The 21,048-nt window shown below is 31.3% G+C and overlaps 2 protein-coding genes across 3 annotated transcripts; one reads left to right on the top strand and one right to left on the bottom strand.

Annotated features, from left to right (window-relative positions):
* Positions 1-6,843: 6,843 nt before the first annotated feature.
* LOC133299772 (protein MAIN-LIKE 2-like) lies at positions 6,844-7,346 on the bottom strand. The gene is made up of 2 exons (XM_061499261.1): positions 7,212-7,346; positions 6,844-7,122 (listed from the first exon to the last, which is right to left on the bottom strand). The coding sequence occupies exons 1-2, from the start codon at positions 7,344-7,346 to the stop codon at positions 6,844-6,846; spliced, it is 414 nt and encodes a 137-aa protein (XP_061355245.1).
* A 9,809-nt stretch (positions 7,347-17,155) lies between these two features.
* LOC133299801 (rhamnogalacturonan I rhamnosyltransferase 1-like) lies at positions 17,156-20,745 on the top strand. 2 transcript variants are annotated; one of them, XM_061499293.1, is made up of 8 exons: positions 17,156-17,929; positions 18,067-18,131; positions 18,216-18,304; positions 18,437-18,602; positions 18,768-19,057; positions 19,179-19,383; positions 19,478-19,635; positions 20,024-20,745. In XM_061499293.1, exons 1-8 carry the CDS (start codon positions 17,611-17,613, stop codon positions 20,268-20,270), a joined length of 1,539 nt encoding a protein of 512 aa, XP_061355277.1. In that variant the 5' UTR covers positions 17,156-17,610; the 3' UTR covers positions 20,271-20,745. The 2 variants fall into 2 exon arrangements, with proteins under 2 accessions (XP_061355277.1, XP_061355273.1); XM_061499289.1 differs by having other exon boundaries at positions 18,064-18,131.
* The last annotated feature ends 303 nt before the right edge of the window (positions 20,746-21,048 follow it).

Raw genomic sequence — 21,048 nt, 5'->3', positions numbered from 1 at the left:
ACAATTCCAAATCTATATATTTTCATACTGCATATGTCATTTTGCTGATGCATAAGCTATTCCGAAGTTGATTTTAGAAACTACCTGCCCAAAGAGGTCTTCTGATATTACTATTTTTTTTTGTACAAATTCTACTAATTGTATTATTCTGCGCATCCGTAGACCCAAATTAGGAGAAGACTTTGAAATAGTCTTACTCATAAAGGCTTAATTGAAATGTTCAATCACAGATACCAGATCGAATTGACGAATTCCATATGTTAATTAGTTCTTCAAGTTCGTATATTATTTTTATTTTTATTTTGGTACACATTCGTACATTATTTGATTTGAATGGCAATTTACTATCTTGTGTCAAATAACAAATAATGGTACCTCATTTGATAACAACGGAGACATGAGTAAGTGAAAAGTAAAAAAAACTCAGTTTGATCCCACATATTTTTTTTTAGAGAAATTTAAATATTTTTATACTCTACACATCCTATATTCCGGATTAATTTCATCAACTCAAATAGTTAAAATTTAAGGAAATAAGTGATGAGCCAACTTGCTTAAAGAGATAATTAGAGACTTAGAGTTGAGTTAATAAAAAAAACAAAAAAAATTGGTTTTGTGAGTCTGCGTTACGCTATCCATCGAAGTTGGAAAAATGATTGGTAGGAAATGTTCAAGTCAAGTCAACTCCACGAGTTAGAAAACTGTAATTAATTAGTATAAACTCTAATCGTTACGTCAATTACAGAATATATTAATATAAATATGGTTATATTATAATCGCTTCTTCTTTCCAACTATTTTTGTTATAACTAAATTAAAATTAAATCAATGGCAATAAAATAATATTAAGTAAGAATTGTTACTTTAATTTTGATTCAACCATAAAATAAAGTGATTGTAAAAAAAATATTAAGTATAACTTACTATATATATTGATTAAAAAAATGGGGAGGCCAAATTGTAGAATAAAGTTAGGGCTTTGCATTTATGTTGTCGTTGCAAAATTTTATTGGATGCAACGGATATAAGTAAGTGGATTTCACTTGTTTTTTTTTTTTTAAATATATGTTAGAATACTAAACCGTATCCTAATATTGCTCTAAAAATTTGTTTTTGCAACGATAGAAGAGCTATAAAACCCATAAAGTTAATGGGACGGTATCAACCACAAGAGGCGGATAAATCTTCTGTTATTTTATATTTTTCTTTCAATAGTATATTTTGGTTAGTTTCTTGTGAACTTATTAACAAAGCAGCCATATATTATTAAAGTATGACTGGTGAGTTTTTTTCCCTTTAATTCCATGGATAGTTTTTCTTTTTTCATTTTAAAACAGAGGAGGTCATTAATATGCAAGCACAATTTTTTATTCCATTATGAAGGATATTGGAGATTAAAAACACGTCATTTGTGATGAAAAACATAAATTTAATTATTTTACATCAGAAAATAAAAGACAAGATTAAAAGTGGCTAACAAAAATAATATTAGAAAATGACACTTAATATATTTTAAGGGATATATTATTCTATCTACTATTTTTTCTGTCTATTTTGTCTACTATTCTCCAATACTGTTAGATCAGAATTTTAACTACATTTATTATTTCTCTCTCTTATTGAAATTCTGATCTAATGATATTGGAGAATGATAAAAAAAATAGACAGAAAAAATGATAAGTAGATTAATCTATCTCATATTTTAAAGAGATAGACTAACAAAATATATAAAAGCGTACCCCAAAACAGAAACTAAACGTGTAAGAATAATATTCTTAGTAATTGATCCCAAAATTTGAGAAAAATGTTAGAGTTCAAAAAAATATGCATTTATTTTTTGTATTTCTCCCCCGTTGATCGATTATTTGATTAGTTTAGTTCAATTGAACATAATCAAAGAGTGGCAAAGCTCACAACTGGGATCTGAATCCTCTAATGTAAAAAATCACATTATCATGTCATGTGGGAAATCATAACCATAAAAAAGTAGATCAATGGTAATAAAAGAGGAGAAAGAAAATATATTAAAATAGGTAGTTACAAAATCATAATCGTTGATTTATTTTTGTATGGTTGTGATCTTCTCACATGACCATATCATGTTTTTTCTCACATTAGAATATCCATTTCCATATATTATTGGATACAAATAAAGGTAGTAGCAATTAGAATGGGGCTCTCACTAAAGTTATTTGCTCTGTCAGTGTTTATGCTACGCAAGAAAAATGGCACTCTAGCATCTTAAAAAATTTAAATCTATAGTTGATACATCCGAGCCATGAAGCTGGCATCTTTAAAGAGAAAAACGACATAGCAAATTAAAAGATTTCACGACTGGAATAGACTTTTCAACCATTTAACCAATAAAGTTTGGAGATTCTTTTGAACGAAAAACAATCTCTTACACACATACATCGAAGAGAGATGAGAGAGAATAAAGAAGAAAGAGAAAATTTAAAATAAATCTCATATCCAATTTGTATCTAATGCATGAGATAATTATCTCATATAAAGTTTGTATGCTAATCCGGCATAATTTGTATGCTTTGGAACAGAATTACGACAATAGGTCTACTCGGGGTTTCTATGAATTTTCGGGACTTACAACCTCAGTTCCGATGTCACAATTTGATTAAGTGTTTATCGTATAGTCAAATGATATTTGATAGTTAAGAAGTGACTTGTTACCTAAAAAATGTACAAGTCACAATTTGATTTTATATAACAAATTGATTAAATATGCTCTAAACTATTTTTTTAAAATTTTTAAATAATTAGATAAATGAGTCTATAAATCTTTTCACTTAAATATAGAATTTTATTATTCACAATTAAATTTTTAAAATTATTATTTTTAAACAAATAGACGTGATAATATCTGTTGGTAGTTAACCACAATAATAAAGTATCAATGACTTATTTACAAAAAAAAAATGCATGAATGACTTTATTTTTCATTGATTTGATAAAAAAAAAATCGGCTAAAAGAAAGCAAAGAAGAAAAGACCAGATTCGATATCCTTATCTTATTTATTTCCAAAATTTTTATATAATAAATATCCATTATTTTAAAAAAATGATTTTTTAAAAATATTTATTTTAATAAAAAAAAATATAATAACTATTATTTATAATAGAATATATCTGTCACTTATATTAATTATTTTATTCTAAATAATATTGTTCTTGGAAAAATTAAAAATAATACATATGATCAGTCACCAAATTCCAATATAATGCCAGATTTTTATTTTTTATTTATTTCTAAAGTTAGAATCCGTAAACGCGATATTAGGAATTTTCTCCGAGCATTAGATTCCACTTTGTCAAATCTTAGATGCGAGTTATTTTTATTTGAAAAGAAAATAAAAGAAAAGAAATACCAAATTACACGATTAACATCGTTGGCAATCTTTGAAAGTAGTTTGTTATTTGTGCTAAGACATAAAAGAAGGTACCCAGATTGGCCATTTTCATGCAATGAAGTGATTGAAGTCTTCAAGTTTGGTATGGTAAGAGCTGTAATGAGGTGTTAATTAAAAAAATTGATTTTGTGATATAATATTGGTACTTTGTCATGAAAATGACAGGCACATTAATAATTAGTTTTCTGTAATGCCTAGTTTTGAGTTGTCCATAGAATAAAGCTGCAAATCGTGATGAATATTAAACACAAGGAAAGGGGGTGCGGGAAATTAAATAGACCAAACGAATTAATTAAGAAAGAACGTACAACTTTTCTTTTTTTGGCAATAAGAGCTACTTCAACTACAGAATTGTCAAAAAAAAAAAAAAAAATACTTTTGTTCGAGGATCATTCTAAGTTTTTAACGCTTTCACTTGTGAGTTAAACAGTTGCAAAAGTACCGTTTGTTGAGTCCTAGTATATAGCCTATTGAGGGGGGTTTTCCATTAAACTAATTTGGTATCATTAAGAGATATTATTATTTGAGATCTTTGAGCGTCGCGTGGGGAGCCCGCGACTCTAAATGACGTTCTCAGGGTGTAAATAAGTTATGTTGGTCTACAGGAATTTATGACCTAACTTATATTAGGTTAGACTTGACCGATTATAAATAGTAAAATAGAACAGACCTACACTTTTAAAAAAATCTATTTAGAAAACAAGCCATAGGCTTTTTTGTGCATGTCGAGCCTATAAGTCTACAGGCCGGCTTATGTCATATTATTTATTTTAAATTAAAATATTATTTTAATAATTTTCAATAATAAGGTAATATTATTTTAGTTATTCTTTTAATTATTGAATATTTAATAAGCTTAAACAGGCATAGGCCAAGGCTTTTATTTTTTAAATATAGGTCATACCAGACTTGTAATTTGAGACCTACACAGGTTAACAGTTCAGGTCAGACCCAATGTTTTTCACATAGACCTGGCCTATTTAAGTCAAAGTCTAACATATTTACACCCCTACTCAGAACTTTGCGGCACTTATGTAAGTGTTTTATTTTTGAACCCAGTGCCGCCCCTCCCCCCAATGGCACTAATTAAATTTTTTATTTATTTCCTCCAACACCTATTTAAACTTTTTTTTATTTTTTGAGTGTCGTCTGTCACCTTAACTCGGACAGCATGCCAAGTGGCACAACCCCAGTCGTCCCATGATAATTCTTTGTTTGTTATCTCCGTGTTTGTCTCTTTCATTCTCATCTTTATTTATTGTTGTAGCAAAATTTCAGATCCGTTTCATCCTTCTATCTTCGTGTTTTTCCATTTGCAGCATTCTCTTCTCCTTTGCTTTTTTTTTTCTATTTGAAGCATACAGTTGCAGCAAAGTGAAGCTCTTCCAAAACAGAGCAACTCTATATAATACACTAAGGCAAGTTAACACATCATTTCCTTTTTACTAATTAATTAAAATTATTTAATTTTTTTAAATTATTTTAGATATTTGACATAATGTTTAGAATACACTAGTTTTTCTACTAACACAAGCATGTGCAATTAATTATATTTATATAGTTGTCATAATAATTAGTCATTGATAAGTAGTGTTTAATATTTTAATAATATAATTTAGAATAATTAATTTGTAAATATTTAGGATTTCTTTTAATTAGAAATAGTTATTATATTTTTTAAATTAATTCTTTTGTGTTATCCTATTAACATAGGCATGTATAGTTAATAATATATAGAGATTTTACATAATAATTAATTTTTTATGTTCAATTAATTATATTTACATATTTGACATAATAATTAGTCATTGGTGAGTAGTGTTTAGTATTTTAATAATGTAGTCTAGAATAATTAATTTTTTATTAATATTTAGGGTTTCTTTTAATTAGAAATAGTTGTTATAATTTTTTAAATTAATTCTTTTGTGTTATCCTAATAACATGGGCATGTATAAATAATAATATATAGAGATTTTACATAATAATTAATTTTTTATGTTCATGTGTAATTAATTATATTTACATAATTCACATAATAATTAGTCATTGATGAGTAGTATTTAGTATTTTAATAATGTAATTTAGAATATTTAATTTGTTATTAATATTTAGGGTTTCTTTTAACTAGTAATAGTTGTTATAATTTTAAATTAATTCTTTTGTGTTATCCTAACATAGGCATGTATAGTTAATATATAGAGATTTTACATAATAAAATATATTTTTATGTTCATGTGTAATTAATTATATTTAGATATTTGACATAATAATTAGTCATTGATATGTAGTGAGTATTTTAATAATGTGATTTAGAATAATTTATTTGGTTTATCCCATTTCTAATTTTCGTAAAACATCTTATTGTCTAAATTTTTACTGTTTTCTTCTAGATATGGGATCAATTTATGCAATCATATATTAGGATGGACATTTGAGGGGCAAACCAAAGGAATACAAATATAATGCGGGGTGGGATTGCATTATTTAAAATCAAAGATTGCAGAGAAATTAAAGCTCGGTCCCACTCAATCGGTGTCTCGATTAACCGGCTGATATCGTACAATAGAAAAATTCGCGGTGCTAGAAATTGCTGATGATGATGTTGTTGATATGATGTTCAATCTGTTTCTACAACAGTCTGCAATGACTATGCTTGAGTTGTATGCCAACATTGCTTGTGCAGGCAATTCTTCATTGTCGGTTGAGTCATTGGATCTAAATTTGCCACATTCTGATGCTCTATCACACTGCTGGAAGAATACAGCTGTGGAAGAGGAAGATTGTGCAGCTTACATGGATGTTGATTTGGGTACCTTTGATGAAGATGTATATGAAGAAGTTCTTGTTGAGGGTAGTGACTCTGATGAAGATGTAAATGAAGAAGTTCCTCTTGAGTGTAGTGACTCTGATTGTGACGTGGACACCAATAATGTCGAAAATGTCGTCCCGACTGGTTAGTTATTTAACCTTCTGATTATTGTATTTTACATGTTATATTCATGTGTTACTTGAATGTGATAGATTGTTAGTATGTGTAGGTTAATCTAATACTCCATTCTGGAATGCTAGTCCGTACTAGACCTACATTAATTGGGAACACCTAAATCAAAAATAAATTATTGATGGGGGGAAATGCTTGGCAAATGGAGGATGAATTATATGTTAATCAATAATTTGAAAGTAAGGAAGCGGTACATAAGGCAATCAAATGTTATTGTATGAAGAATTATCACACTGCTTTTGTGGAGGTAAGCAAAAAAATAACCCTCTCATAAATCGTCCACACGCCTCCAAGTCATTAAGAAAAGGTAGATATCAGATGTGCACCTTATCACCATTGTGATCCCAAGTAAAAAGCATTTGATAAGGCGTAATGTCTATGCTCGCGTGAATCGAAGAAGATTCTCTTATCCTCCAACTATTCCTCAATATTTGCAAAATTTCCATCCAACCATGAAGTCTTAAGAGTACCACCCTTAAAATTAGATGCACTCGGGGTCCTCCCAAGCAGTTGTCGTACCAAAGTTCTTAACTCTCGTGTTTCAGACATGCCAGTAACAGGTTCACCGTCCGTAGAAAGACCTGTGATCATTGCAACATCCTCGAGTGTCATAGTAACCTCTCCCGGAAGCATATGAAATGCATAGGTCTCTGGTATCCATCGCTTAACTAGAGTTGTGACTAATACACTATCAATCTGCAAACTATAAAATTATAATCAAAACAAAAAAATTATTTTGTTTGATGATTTTTTTTATAATTTAACATATGTAACATATAAAATACCTCCATATGGCCCATCCTAGCAGCGCCAAGAAAATCGGCACGACGTAAATAAGGTACAATAGGCTCTGAAATAACATCTAACCCCGCCAGTCGTCCACTTCTGACAGTCAATGATTTATAATCCTGTTCTTCCATCCAGACAACCTCTGATCGGTGTCTAGATTACATGAATAATATTAAATTGTTGCGAGGACCGGGATAAAAACGTCTCTTGGATGAATCTTCATATGCCTTAACTAATTAAAAACTACTCATTAAACAGTAGGCATTATGTAAAATATCTACATATAATTAATTACACAACACAAGTCAATGTTAGGATAAGACAAATAAATTAATTTAAAATATTATAACAACTATTCACTAATTAAAATAAATCCTAAGTATTAATCACAAATCATCTAATTATATAATATTATAAATATTATTATCTAATTATATGAGTATTTTTATATGAGTATTTTTCAAAAGTGAAATTTTTAATAAACAAATATCACCATGTTTCTTTGTATTTGAATTTATTTGAATTTTTAACGTTTATCATGACTAATTACTCAAACCAAAAGTACTTACCATTTTGATTCACTAACACAAGTTACACAACCGATTGGAACAATATATTGGTTAGATTTTGATATAAAAAGTACTTACCACGTTAGGCCTTCACGTCGAAATGCATGATTTTGATCCAAGTTTCATGAATAATAGAAAGCCCAATTGGAAAGCATGCCAAAGAAAATATGAGAACAAGGTGCAAAAATTTACCTTGTCAAATGTAGAAGACCTCGACCCACTTGGCTGGAATTTTTTTTTCTCCCTTGTCAAATGCAGAAGACCCCACACTTGGTTGGAAAAAAAAAATTCTCCCTTGTGCAGAATACCCCACCCGACTTGGTGGGAAAACAACATTTCTCCCTTGTGCAAAATACCCCACCCGACTTAGTTGGAAAAAACAATTACTCTTTTCTCAAATACAGAATATGAATCCCAGCAAGCTTATTATCCCAGCCAAACTCATTAATGGTGTTCCCATCTCTCAACACCACCTTGTTTCCTCACAATGTATTCTATGTACTGATGCCTCTTGTGCAACCACACCGCTGCCCACAATAGCTCTTCCTAACTACAACATCCTCAAAATCAGACGACTAGTATTTGATGGCATTGAGAAATTTCCCCGTTGGGTTATCTCAATCTTACATTATTGTTATTGTGTTAACATCACCATATACCTGGTATCCACTAACGACGCAAGAGGAATAAGGAAGAAAGAGATTTGAATATGGAAGATCTAGGTTTTTAGTTCTCCGTTTGTTTCTTTTTCTTTTTTTGTTATAAAGAACCATTAGTGAATCAAAATGAGGATGCTTTCCACTATTTTTTTATTAAAATGAGGATTCAATGCAGAAGTGAATCAAAACGGAGATTCACTAAATAATTGGGGGTTAAAAAAAATTAAATTAGTGTCGTATGGGGGGCTGAACGACATTTAAAAAATAAAAAATAAATAATTTATTGAGTGCAGTGGGGGGCACGGGCGACACTGGGTTCGGAAAAAAAAATTACATGAGTGCTGTGGGGATTTGGGGGCATCATTTAGAGTCGATAGGTCCCCTCCACGACACTCAAAGACCCTAAACGGTAATATCTTTCAATTAGATACCAAATTAGTACATTTAAAAGGGAAAAACCCCAAACTGGTCAAAGAGCCCTAGTATATACATTGTTACTCATCCTACATAGCTCATTTCTGAATGCATTATTTTAGGAATGTTGCTTCCATACTCAAGAGGGTATGGAAATTGAGTATACACTTTTGTAAATTGAGTATTACAAGATTTTCACAAAAGTCTTCTTCTAGTGTCTAAACAATAATTTCAAACAAATTTTGATATATGGAAAGCAAATCAATACATTCAAACAATCCATAATATATATTATATCACAATTATAGAACTTATTCTAGCACATACAAGATATCAAAGAAGAAATTAAAGTGCTAGAAATAAAGAGTTTAGAGTTTAGAGAATTGCAAACACAATATATCCCGGTTCGGTCACCACCACTTGTGACCTACGTCCAGACTGAAGTCGCTCGATCAACTCTTTCACTAATGGTCAAGCTTCACGGGTGCTTGGCAAACCTTTACAATCTTCCAAGACTTCGGGTTCTTGGATACCTTACAATCTCCAAGTTTATGGATACTTGACAACCTTACAATTCACTCCAAATTTACTTAGGTATTTGGCTCCCTCTCAAAAAATGGGTCTCACAACCTTTTCAACTCAAGAATACTAGGAGGGAAATATTTGGAAATGAATATACACTCTTAAAGTGTGGATATACAACTTGAAACACTATGAGTATATGAATTTTCAAGATATGAGCTCAAATATGTTTGATCTTTGAAATATATGAAAGAATATGCAAATGATAGCGTGGAAGCTCTCAAATCATCTTTAAGATGTGTAGGAATAATGATCTTAATGTTTTAGGGTCATAAGGAATGTATTTATAGTGATTTTTAGCAAAATTAGCTGTTTATAGCCGTTATAGGCTTTCTGTCGCAGTTGGAATCGATTCCTATACTTAGGTAATCGATTCCCAACCTTTCGAGTAAGAGCGAATCGATTCCAACATGGAGGTAATCGATTTCCTAGTTGGGGAATCGATTCCTATGTGTAGGGAATCGATTCCCAACCTATTGGAAGGCTGAAAATTTGACAGCAATAACATTGTTTTGTATTTTACGCATAACTCGAGCTATTCTTATCAAATTGGTGTGATCTTGGTCTTGTTGGAAAGATAAAAGATAGATATACAACTTCTATGAAGAACACAAGATCCAAATCCATCATCTTGGATATGAAGAATTGTATGGAAGGAAGCAGCAAAATTATGCAACAAATTTTATGTTCAAATGCTTCCAACCACTTTTTGTGAAAAATCTCGACTTGATAAATATGTTTTGAAGTTATAAAATATGTCAAGGATCTTTTCCATGGGTTTTTCAAATTTCTTTCAAGTATATAAAGGTTATGATTATTCAATTTGAAAAACACGTTTACTTTGAGAAAAACTTTGAGCTCATGCAATGCAATCTACCATATACCCTCACATATATTCTAAATATGATTTTAGACTTTGCTCCATGTCTTGTGTCTTGGATCTTTACTTGAGCTTGATATTTTGACTTGTTGGATATGTCAATGCTTGACACTTGTTGGTTTTGATCATTTTTCACCATGGTTATGATATTGAGCTTCTCTTAGATGTTGTCCATGGTTTGTTGTCTTTGATCTTGGTGTTGCTCTTCTAATTATTCCTTGTTGCTCTTGGTTCAATGATCTTGCCACTTTGGTATGATATTTTTCTTCTTATGTGGCTACATCATACATCTTCAATATCAACATATGATTGATGTTTTTTGCTCTTGATTAATACTCTTCTCTTTTTGTTGTTGCCACTTTGTAATCATCAAAGCATACATTGTATCTACAATTATTACATATTTTATGTTCATGTGTCAGATAAAGAAGAAATAAAAAAGACCTTAAGATTATGACAATGTGTTTGTATTTTGTTATTTTAGATTTGATTTTATGATACATTGAACCCCTACTCAAAGTATAAGGTTTTGCATGAAAACCATTATGTTTCCTGGTACTGTTTTTGAAAAGAAATAATTCTTTTATATTTTCGTACCTTAGAACAGTTTCTAAAAAAAAAATGTGTTTGATAATATGTTCTATTTTTATTCTGAGAATGAGAATTGTGTTTGATAACACAATAGATAGTATAATAAAAAATAATTCTTATTAAGCATAAAAGTTTTCCGGATCGTCACTTTCATTTTCATATGATATGGTGGTGTAGTGATGGGGGTGGCAGTGGCATGGTGATGACAGTGGTGGTGGTGGTGATGACAGTAATGGTGGTGGTGACGGTGGCGGTAGTGGTAGTGGTGGCATGACGGTGGTGGTGACGGCAGTGTCTGCAACGATGGTGGTGGTGGTTGGTGGCGGTGGCGATAGCATAGTGGTGGTGGTGACTGACGACAGTAGTTGCGGCAATGATAGTGGTGGCTGGTGACAGTAGTGGTAGTGGTGGTGTCGTGGTGATGGTGGTGGCGGCAACATGGTGATGATAGTGGTGGTGACGACAGTGGCTGAGATGGTGGTGGTGGTGATGGTAATGGTGAAGAGTGATTGAGAGAGACACGTATTTCTCATTTTGTGCTGGGGAACAAAAAAAAAATTGATTCTTTTTCCCGTTCCCCATTACAAAAATTAAACTTGTTCATCTCGAGAACAAAAAAAATACACTCATTTTACCAAACGAATTCTCTATCCATTTCTGTTTCCAAAAATAAAAATTAAAAAAAAATTATTCCGAAAAAGTTATCATACACACTCTCAAATTACATTTTTCACCTTTTTTTTATAGTTTGGTGTTATTATATATATATATATGAGGTAGGATCATTTGACACTAGTGTCAAATTTAAAATTTGACACCTCATCTGAGAGCCATTAGATCAAAAAAGATCAACGACTCTGATTTGTAAACATGTGACACCATTGATCTTTTTTGATCTAATGGCTCTCAGATGAGGTGTCAAATAATCCGACCTCTCTCTATATATATATTCTCTTTCGCTAGGCAAGTCTGATCTAATTAATAGAAAATGTTATATTTATAAAAAATTTATTTACAAACTTCATTATATATTTTTGAAAATAGACTTAGTTAGGAATAAATTTCTGCAGATAACTTACCTGTATAACTTTTATGAGTATAACTTACCCCCGATTAATTGCTAATTATTCTATACATTGAATTTTCTACATTTTTTTGGTTACATAATTTTCTACTTCTTTGGATGAGAAGTTCGCATTGGTCTGTATGTGACTCGTCACCTATACCATTAGTGCTCACCCCGTCAGCACTCAACCAATTAATATTACATATCCACACAAATATAATCAGTTCTTCTACACCATCGCACACATCAAAGATTTGTTAATCATATAATTCATATGCAGTTACTAACTGCACAAAGATTTGACAATACATTATATTCAGCAATACATCAAAATCCTGATTTATTGAATCATTAATGAATGATTCCTGTTCAAGAAATTATACAGGTAGCACAACACCATCTATCATCCTCTAGAGTCAGCCTTTGGAATTGGATGTGTAATATCGCAAACAGAGTAGTTCGTGATATTTTACCTGGAATTGAAAATGATTTTTTCAATTTACATACACACAGATAAAGCATGTTGAAACCAATTTTAACCATTTAATCTTACATGAATAGTTAAAATTAATTCTTCTTGCACTTTTATTTAATATACACCTGTCTATCTAACCATTTTAAACATTTTTTTTTTATATTACATAATGCATAATTTATGAGTGATGTGGTTCAATTAAGTTTGATTGAAATTATTTATAGTTTAACAAAATAAATATATAAGGAGTGCACATAAAAAATATATATAAATAACATATGTAATAGCAAAATGCTATAGAAAACTATGCCAATATTCAGTGTAAAGGGTATAGATAATTCAAATAAATTAAAGAGTGCGTATAAATCAAAGACGCGAGTCTTTACCAAAATAAAAAATTTCACCAACAAAAAGGAAAGAGTAAAGTATATTTTGGATTCTCAATAAAAATTATAAAACTCATTTTAATTTTTTAGAAAAAAATATGAAATTTAAAATAATTTCAACTAGTCAAAATTGTGGTTCCTTTAAAATTTAAAGAAGATCCACGTTAGTTTCTTAAAAAGATTAATATGGGTCTATTTTAAATTTAAGAATGATCACAAATTATTTAAAAAAAATTAAATTGGCTTCATATATTTATTAAGTATCCAAAATGTACTTTACTGAAAAAGAAAATTAAGGGGATGTATTGGATAGGATTTTAAAAGATTTTTTTTGAGATAAAAAATCTAATAGATTTTAAAATACTATTTTGAATTAGAGGGACTGTAAAAACTTTTTTAAAAGATAATTTTTACAATCAAGATTACATAAGATTGAATTTTAAAGGATTTTAATAGAATTTATAAGATTTGAAAGAAAAATATGAATTTATAAGATTTTAAAAAATTATATGAATTTTTAAAATTATAAGAGTCAATAAAAAAAATAACAAAGAAATGCAATGATATTAATAAAAAAAAGTAAAACCTAATATAATTTTCTCAATCAGTAAAATTTATGATAAAATTTTGTTTGAAATTTTTGCAATTGATCTTTAAACCTTGGGGGTTTTTGTTCTACGTGATGAGAGTTTTCTAACCATATATCATATGCATGTTTTCATTGTGTATTCCAAGAAAATTTTGAATATGAATTTATGAGTTTTATTACATGAAAGTTTAAAAATTATCTCAAATTATTTTCAATCGATACATTCAAATTTAAATTTCTTTGGAGTTTTTGAAAAATAAGTTTTTAGTAATCTATTGACAAATAAATTATTTGAAATCGTTTCCTATAACGGAGGAGTTTCATTCATAAATGTCTTGTTATTAAACATAAGGTTCATATTATAAAAGTTTCAATATTTCTTTAAATCGATATTGTTCCATTGATTTAAAACGAAAAATGGTTTGAGAGTTTTTTTCCTTTGTTGTTTTTCCACTGTCTTATGTTATTTTTAATACAAAAAGTACATATTTTTCTGCCAAGAAAAATTGCGATCAATTGTATGAAAAATCATTTTTTAAACATCTAAAAACTCTTAAAAATTGTTCAAATGAATTGTTGGTTGTTGTTTTGTGATAAAAATTGCTCAAAAATATGCTATTTTTGAGCTTTGATGAAGCTTCCATAGCGGAATCCGATTTCCAGCAAGTTAACCCACCAAAAGAAGAAAAAAACTCTGAAATAAAGAAATATCAAAAAATCCTACGGATTAACGAAAATATATAAATCACTCCTTTAATGACCATGCGGGTTGTGAGTTATTTTTTCACAGCATATATAATTTTATTTTCTATTACAATTTTTGAAGAGAGAAAAAAAAATTAATGTCTCACGAAATCTACACCAATAAAAAATCTATTAAAATCGTTAGATTTTTAATACTACAAGATTACTTTTTTCTTTGTTTAAAATCCTAATTGAATACAAACGGATTTGGACGAACTCTAAAATAATTTTTTAAAATCCTAATCGAATATTACGTATTTTTTTCAATCCTTAAAATACTAATTAAATACCAATTAATTTTGTGTCCGAAAATAATTCATTAAAATACTTTAAAATTCGAATCCAATTCACCCCTTAATATGAATATGACATACTCGAACGACGTGAGAACAGCAATGCAACAAGGTTATAACAAGGTTGAGTACTGCAAGTCTTGTCAAAATATTAATGAATAAAAGTGAAAGACAGTTTGTTTTGGTTCCTAATATTTAGTTCGTCTATTTAATTTTTGCGAAAAAATAATATTATATGTGTTGTCAACTTGTTTATTTTACTTAAACATGTCCCGATTTGTATTTTTTTTCAAGTAGAAAATGTCTAGAATAAAATCTAAATTAATAATAGATTAGTCTAGCGATTTATCAAAAAATATGTTAATAGATTAGTCTAGCCCATTATCATTTACCAAAATAGAAAATAATTTAAAGGAATTAAATTTTTATTATACTATTTTTTTGAAAGACGACATATTTCATTTTTTTTTTCATTATTCCCTAATGTTAAATTTGATTTTTTTTAAATTAGTTATATATATATATATATTTGTTTTCAATTTTAAATGTATTGTCTGTTTTAAACAAGTTCATCAAACAGTAATTTTAAAATAATATTTTTTGGATTTACTAAAATAAAAATATTTTTTGAGTACAATATTAAATGAGATTTTAGAGAAAAAAAAGGAATATTATTTCTTATATTATATGAAATAAATTTACTTTATACATAAAAAAAAATGGATAAAAAAACGAAAAAAAAAAATTTGTCGCCTTGATTGTGCGCTTATCAACAACCGTGATGGGGTGTGTGGGACCTCAGCAGGATCCGAAGATGAGTTAGGATACTGACACCTGGCCCGAAATCACCATCAGATGGCCCAAATTAATGCACCGTTTTAAATTGACAAGTCGGCTACGTCTTAGCGGCGGAACCGACACTCTGACGGAGGCTCAACGGCGAGAAAGATAGGCTTAGGTTAGGTTAGGAGAGTTGTCTGTGTGGACGATACCAATTAGTCTTCACTCATTTATTCTTTCTAAGCTATCTTATCGCCAATATACCGTACCCTACTTTTCAACCGATTTCTCGGTACATTATTTCTTTCTTATTTTGTGGAAGCAAATTAAATAGAGGAAATGTAACTCCCAATCTCAAACGCTCTGCTCCTGCATTTTCTTTTTTATTATTATTCACTGTGTCGCCTATTTTGTGTGTGTGTGGGTGAGGGGTTGTCAGAGATTTTACATGCAGTTTACTGAAGTTTCGTATGTATGGCCCTGTAATTTAAAGAGATTTATTGCAGTTTACTTCATACTAGAGATTCACTGCAGTTAATATCGAATCATTCAATATATATAGGATTCGCTTACTGCAGATAAGTTATATGCAGTAGGTCCAATACGACATGGTCTTAAGCAAAAATTATGATATTTTTGTAATTTTAATTTATTTCAGGGTTATTATAATCTTTATAATTATAATTTTCTAATCTTTCCATTCTAAAACGATGTCATTTTGAAAGTAAATACAAATAACTTATCTGCATTTACTGTAAAAATATTTTTATGATATATATATAGGGATATAATCCTTTGATACTGGTATCAAACTTTAAAATTTGACATCAAATTCTAATCGTTAATTTTCGTCAATCAATAATTATCATTTATTGGGAGTATATATATATATTTGGTAAGCCGAATCATCAATATTTAGTACAAAATATCATATCGGATATTAAAATTTTGTATAATTATTTAATAGAAAATAATAATAAGTTATTATTAATTTATTTAATCTGTATAATTCTTAATACTTAAACAAATTTTCTATACATTAAGTTTTTAAATTTAAAAATTCATTTCTTAGTAATTTTCCTTATATTCCTTTCATCTCCATCATCGAAATAACATTTTGACCTAATATGATATTTTAGCTCATAACCTTATCTCTATATATATCCGAGATTCATAGAAACGAGTCATTAAACTCATAAACAATAATTCATTTTTTTCTTTTAATCAAATAGTATATATAAAAATGCTATTGCAAAAAACATCAACAACATTTGAGTTATTAATCTATATATATATATATATATATATATTAATAACTCAATTAATGATTCCGTCTATTTATTAAATTCCAAGTCATTAATACAATTATTATTCAGTAAGCCATGAGTTAACAAAATAAGCAAACTGACTCGTGTAGAATTCGGCTGAAAATCCCGCGATATAATGTCGGCGCAGTGGGACGATTAAATAGCCGGAGACGCAAATCACCTACCGCTTCGAATGAGACTTTCTAAAGCCGACAATCACAAGCTGCCACGTTTCTAACTCAAGTTGAATGACCACGTGACAAAATAATTCTCTGGACCCAAAAGTATAATAAACAACGAAATTTGGTATCTAATATCTTTTATTTAGTATTTTTAATTATTTAACAAAAGTAACAAGTATTTGTTTAATATATCAAATTTTATATTTTGTATTTATGAGTAAGGAATTAGGAGCGTTGGCGCGACATCGGCTTAACCATGGTTGGGTTAGCACGCCGTTTCTTGCTTTCTTGTGTGCGAGCTGAGCGCGTAGAGGTCAACTTCGAATGTCTTTGTGTTTGCGTTTTATTCTCTTCTCTCTCTCTCTCTTACTCACAGCGCCTATAATAATTGTACTCGCGCTCTGTAACTCGCTGGCCGCCACACTCCGGCGATCATTCCACATCAGTCGCCGGCGACCGAATCCGTTCGCCGGAGCCATATTTGAATTTCGCCTTCAAGGTGTCGTTTCCCCAAATTAGAAGATCTTATTGTTCTGTGTGTTTGTGTTTGAGTGCGCGGTTTCGATTTGGATAAGCGCAGTGCTTCTCTGCTGAAGAAGTTGCGAGGCCTGTCCCTTGAGAGAGAGAGAGAGAGAGGTAATGCGCCTGAGAATTGAAGTTCGTTGATCCTTCTTGAACTCGAAATCTTTGGGGTATTATCTGCTGGCATTGGCGGATAATAGTTTCCTGAGTGGTGGTTTGTTTGGAGCTCGGATCTTGGAGATTTCCGGCGGAGAAAAAGGGGCGGGGGGTTTCTTTGATTGAAATAAACAATTAGGGTTTGGTATTTCTTTAGCATTGAGAGAAGAGAGTGTGGGGTATGAAGGCATTGGGGTGAGATGTGCAGGGCGGAGAGCAATAACAAGGGGCAAGATTTTGGTTGGATGGGTTTGAAGAGTAAGGTTCAAAAAGTGGGAATGGGTGTGTCCGGGTCAGGGTCCGGGTCCGGGTCATCGAGGTCTAGAATGAAGATGTGGATGATACGTGCTACCTCATCGGTTTTGGTGTGGACTTGCATCGTTCAGTTAACAGCTTTGGGTGACATGTGGGGGCCTAGAGTTTTGAAAGGTTGGCCTTCTTGTTTTACTCATGATTCTGCTGTCAAGGCATTGGGTATGGAGTTTCCTTCTCCACGTCCTCCACTTCTCCCTCCCAAGAGTTAGTATTTTCTCTTCTTTATTTGTTTCCAATCTTCACTTATTTGATTTTCTTCGTGTTCGTGTTGCCCTTTTTTTTTTATTTTCTTTTTTTCTTTGGTTGTTACCTTATCGAAGACCTTTTTTAATTGCCAGGAGTTTATAAAAACAATGGATACCTTATGGTCTCGTGCAATGGAGGACTGAATCAAATGAGAGCTGCGGTAAGTGGTTAACGTGTATGTGCAACTAAGCTATCTTGTATTTGTTCCATTTGCTTTTCTGATTCTCTAAAATAATTTTTACAGATATGTGACATGGTTGCCATTGCAAGATATTTGAATGTCACGCTTATAGTCCCGGAACTGGATAAAGCATCCTTTTGGGCTGATCCCAGGTGACTCTTTTATTTCATAGCGGTGTTTTTTTTAACAACATCCTTTATCAATGTTGTTAGGTTTGAAGGATTTCTACTCCTTATTTTTGAATGAGGATCTTATCTCAACGAATGTTTAATACTATTATGTAGTGAATTCCAAGACATATTTGATGTGGATCATTTTATTACCTCCTTGAGAGATGAGGTTCGGATACTGAAAGAGTTGCCGCCTAGACTCAAGCTGAAAGTGGAACGTGGGTTACTTTACAGTATGCCGCCCATTAGTTGGTCTGACATATCTTACTATAAGAACCAGGTCAGTTTGTAGTATCCTTTAGCCAAATAGTTTGGGAGTTTGAGCATGCTTTATTCTAAACAACTGTCAGCTTAGCTTTTGATTGTAACTTTCGTGCTCTGTAACTCGATTATGTTGTTTCCATTTTCTCTAAATATAAAGCAAATGACATTTTTATTGTTATAGATTCTACCCTTGATTCAAAAGTACAAAGTTGTCCATTTAAATCGAACTGATGCGCGGCTGGCCAATAACGGTCAACCTCTCGAGCTTCAGAAGCTGCGATGCCGAGTTAATTTTAGTGCTCTGAGATTTACTTCTCAGATAGAGGAGTTGGGCAGAAAGGTCATCAAGCTTCTAAGTAAAAATGGTCCATTTCTGGTCCTTCATCTTAGATATGAGATGGACATGTTAGCATTTTCTGGCTGTACTCAGGGTTGCAACAGTGATGAGTTGGAAGAGTTGACAAGAATGAGGTGATTATTAACCTAAATAGTTCAGCTGTTCCATAATTTATTTATTTTTCAATCACTCTGGACGTTGAAAAGATATTTGATATTAATATCTCTCAAATTTCAATTTTCTGTGCATTGGCAGATATGCTTATCCTTGGTGGAAAGAAAAAATAATTAATTCTGATTTGAAAAGAAAAGATGGTTTATGTCCTTTAACACCTGAGGAGACCGCCCTTACTCTTAGGGCTCTTGACATTGATCGGAACATTCAAATATACATTGCAGCTGGGGAAATATATGGTGGGGAAAGGAGAATGGCAAGTCTTGCGAAAGACTACCCAAAATTGGTAAACTTTAAAGCTCAAGGCGGCATGGTAGTTGTGATGTTTGTTATTGTTTAATGTCCTTCTTACCATTTGCCTTTGCGCTCTGTTGAAACAGGTCAGGAAGGAAACACTGTTGGAGCCATCTGACCTTCAGTTCTTCCAAAATCATTCATCGCAGATGGCGGCATTGGATTATCTTGTCTCAGTAGAGAGCGATATTTTTGTCCCCACGTATGATGGAAATATGGCCAAAGTAGTTGAGGGCCATCGCAGGTATAGTTCTGCTTGTAAAACATGTTATTTGTGTGCTTAAACTACTTTCTCTTCCCCCTCCTTCTCGGGTAAGCAAATTTTAAATTTTGTTTCTACCAATAACTATAATGAACTAGTTTTTACATATATATATATTTGGGAATATGCATGGGTGTGTGTGTGTGTTCAGTTAAAATACTAAAACCACTTTTCTTCGTACTGAAACAATTTTTGTATCCACATCTGAGAGATCAACTTTCTGCTTTTGCTGATGACAGATGATACAATCGGCAGCTTCTGGCATAGTTTAAAGTTTCAACTATAATTTTTTTATTGGGTTCTGATACTTGCTGTTGTGAGTACTTCTGTGCCAAGTGAACTGACTCTGTACCCTTCAATGCTTGTGCAGATATCTTGGGTTCAAGAAGACAATTTTATTGAGCAGAAAGCTCCTAGTTGATTTGATAGATCAGTACAATAATGGAGTACTGAACTGGGATGAATTCTCTTCAGCTGTGAAGGAAGCTCATGCCGATCGCATGGGTAGTCCAACTAAAAGATTGGTAATCCTTGATAAGCCCAAAGAAGAGGATTATTTCTATGCGAACCCACAGGAGTGTTTAGAACCATCAGATGATCCGTTGAGTAGTGCATGAGTAATGTGTCTGGAAAATAGTGGGATTTTACTTGTGCCATCTCCTGGTGCCCTTGGTTTTCTACCACAGATACTGAGATAGTTCTCCACGCAGTTTTAGCAAAGACGATAGCTTTATTGTGTCGAAGAGGCAGTTATGGTGACCCATAAAGAAAAGAGGATGGGGGTGGGATAGCCTTTAACGAAAGCTCTAGTCAAGCAAAGCAGCCGAGGGATACTTAATATTTTATGTATGCAAATAATCCATCACATTCATGTATAGAAGCTACCCTGCCATTACAGGGTGAGAGCAGTTCAAACAGCCTTGTACACGGAGGAAGTCATAGAAATTTGGATTACTGGAACTGCAGTTCTTGGAAGCTTAATTCATTGGTATTTGCCCCCCCCTTTTTTTAGATATAAATATATACTTTTTCTTTTCTCTTTTGCCTCCTTTCTTTTTGTCCACCGCCATCATTGTGATTTTCGGGATTATACACTATAAAATTTGTTTGTTCGTGTATTATTTTCTCATAATTTCATATTCTTTTTTTGTTTGTTCAGGGAATGCTAGGTCGGATGATCTTTTGTATTCTCTTGTCTCATTTATATTTATATTGACAATGAGTGTCATTTCTAATTAATTCTTAATTGCTAAATGCCGACTTATCTATGAACCCTAAAATAGTTTCATGACAGAATAATACACGTCAGAAGGTAACTCTTGTTCGCTTTTAACTCTCTATCAAGTTAGTGTTGTGCTTTTATAAGCTTATAATTTGGTAAGCTGGAGTTAAAGT

This window comes from Gastrolobium bilobum, unplaced genomic scaffold (genome assembly GCF_033153095.1).
Source record: "Gastrolobium bilobum isolate Gb01-03AN ecotype WA unplaced genomic scaffold, APGP_CSIRO_Gbil_v1 utg15578, whole genome shotgun sequence".
NCBI classification, from domain to species: Eukaryota; Viridiplantae; Streptophyta; class Magnoliopsida; order Fabales; family Fabaceae; genus Gastrolobium; species Gastrolobium bilobum.
This window is presented reverse-complemented; position numbering and strand designations above follow the sequence as displayed.

Excerpts from the sequence above, each read along its gene's own strand:
- LOC133299801 (XM_061499289.1), top strand. The coding sequence starts at position 17,611 with ATGTGCAGGGCGGAGAGCAATAACAAGGGGCAAGATTTTGGTTGGATG. Across the intron at positions 18,132-18,215 it reads TGAATCAAATGAGAGCTGCG|ATATGTGACATGGTTGCCAT; the intron begins GTAAGTGGTTAA and ends TAATTTTTACAG. Across the intron at positions 18,305-18,436 it reads TCCTTTTGGGCTGATCCCAG|TGAATTCCAAGACATATTTG; the intron begins GTGACTCTTTTA and ends ACTATTATGTAG.
- LOC133299772 (XM_061499261.1), bottom strand. The coding sequence starts at position 7,346 with ATGGAAGAACAGGATTATAAATCATTGACTGTCAGAAGTGGACGACTG. Across the intron at positions 7,123-7,211 it reads CTAGGATGGGCCATATGGAG|ATTGATAGTGTATTAGTCAC; the intron begins GTATTTTATATG and ends TATAGTTTGCAG.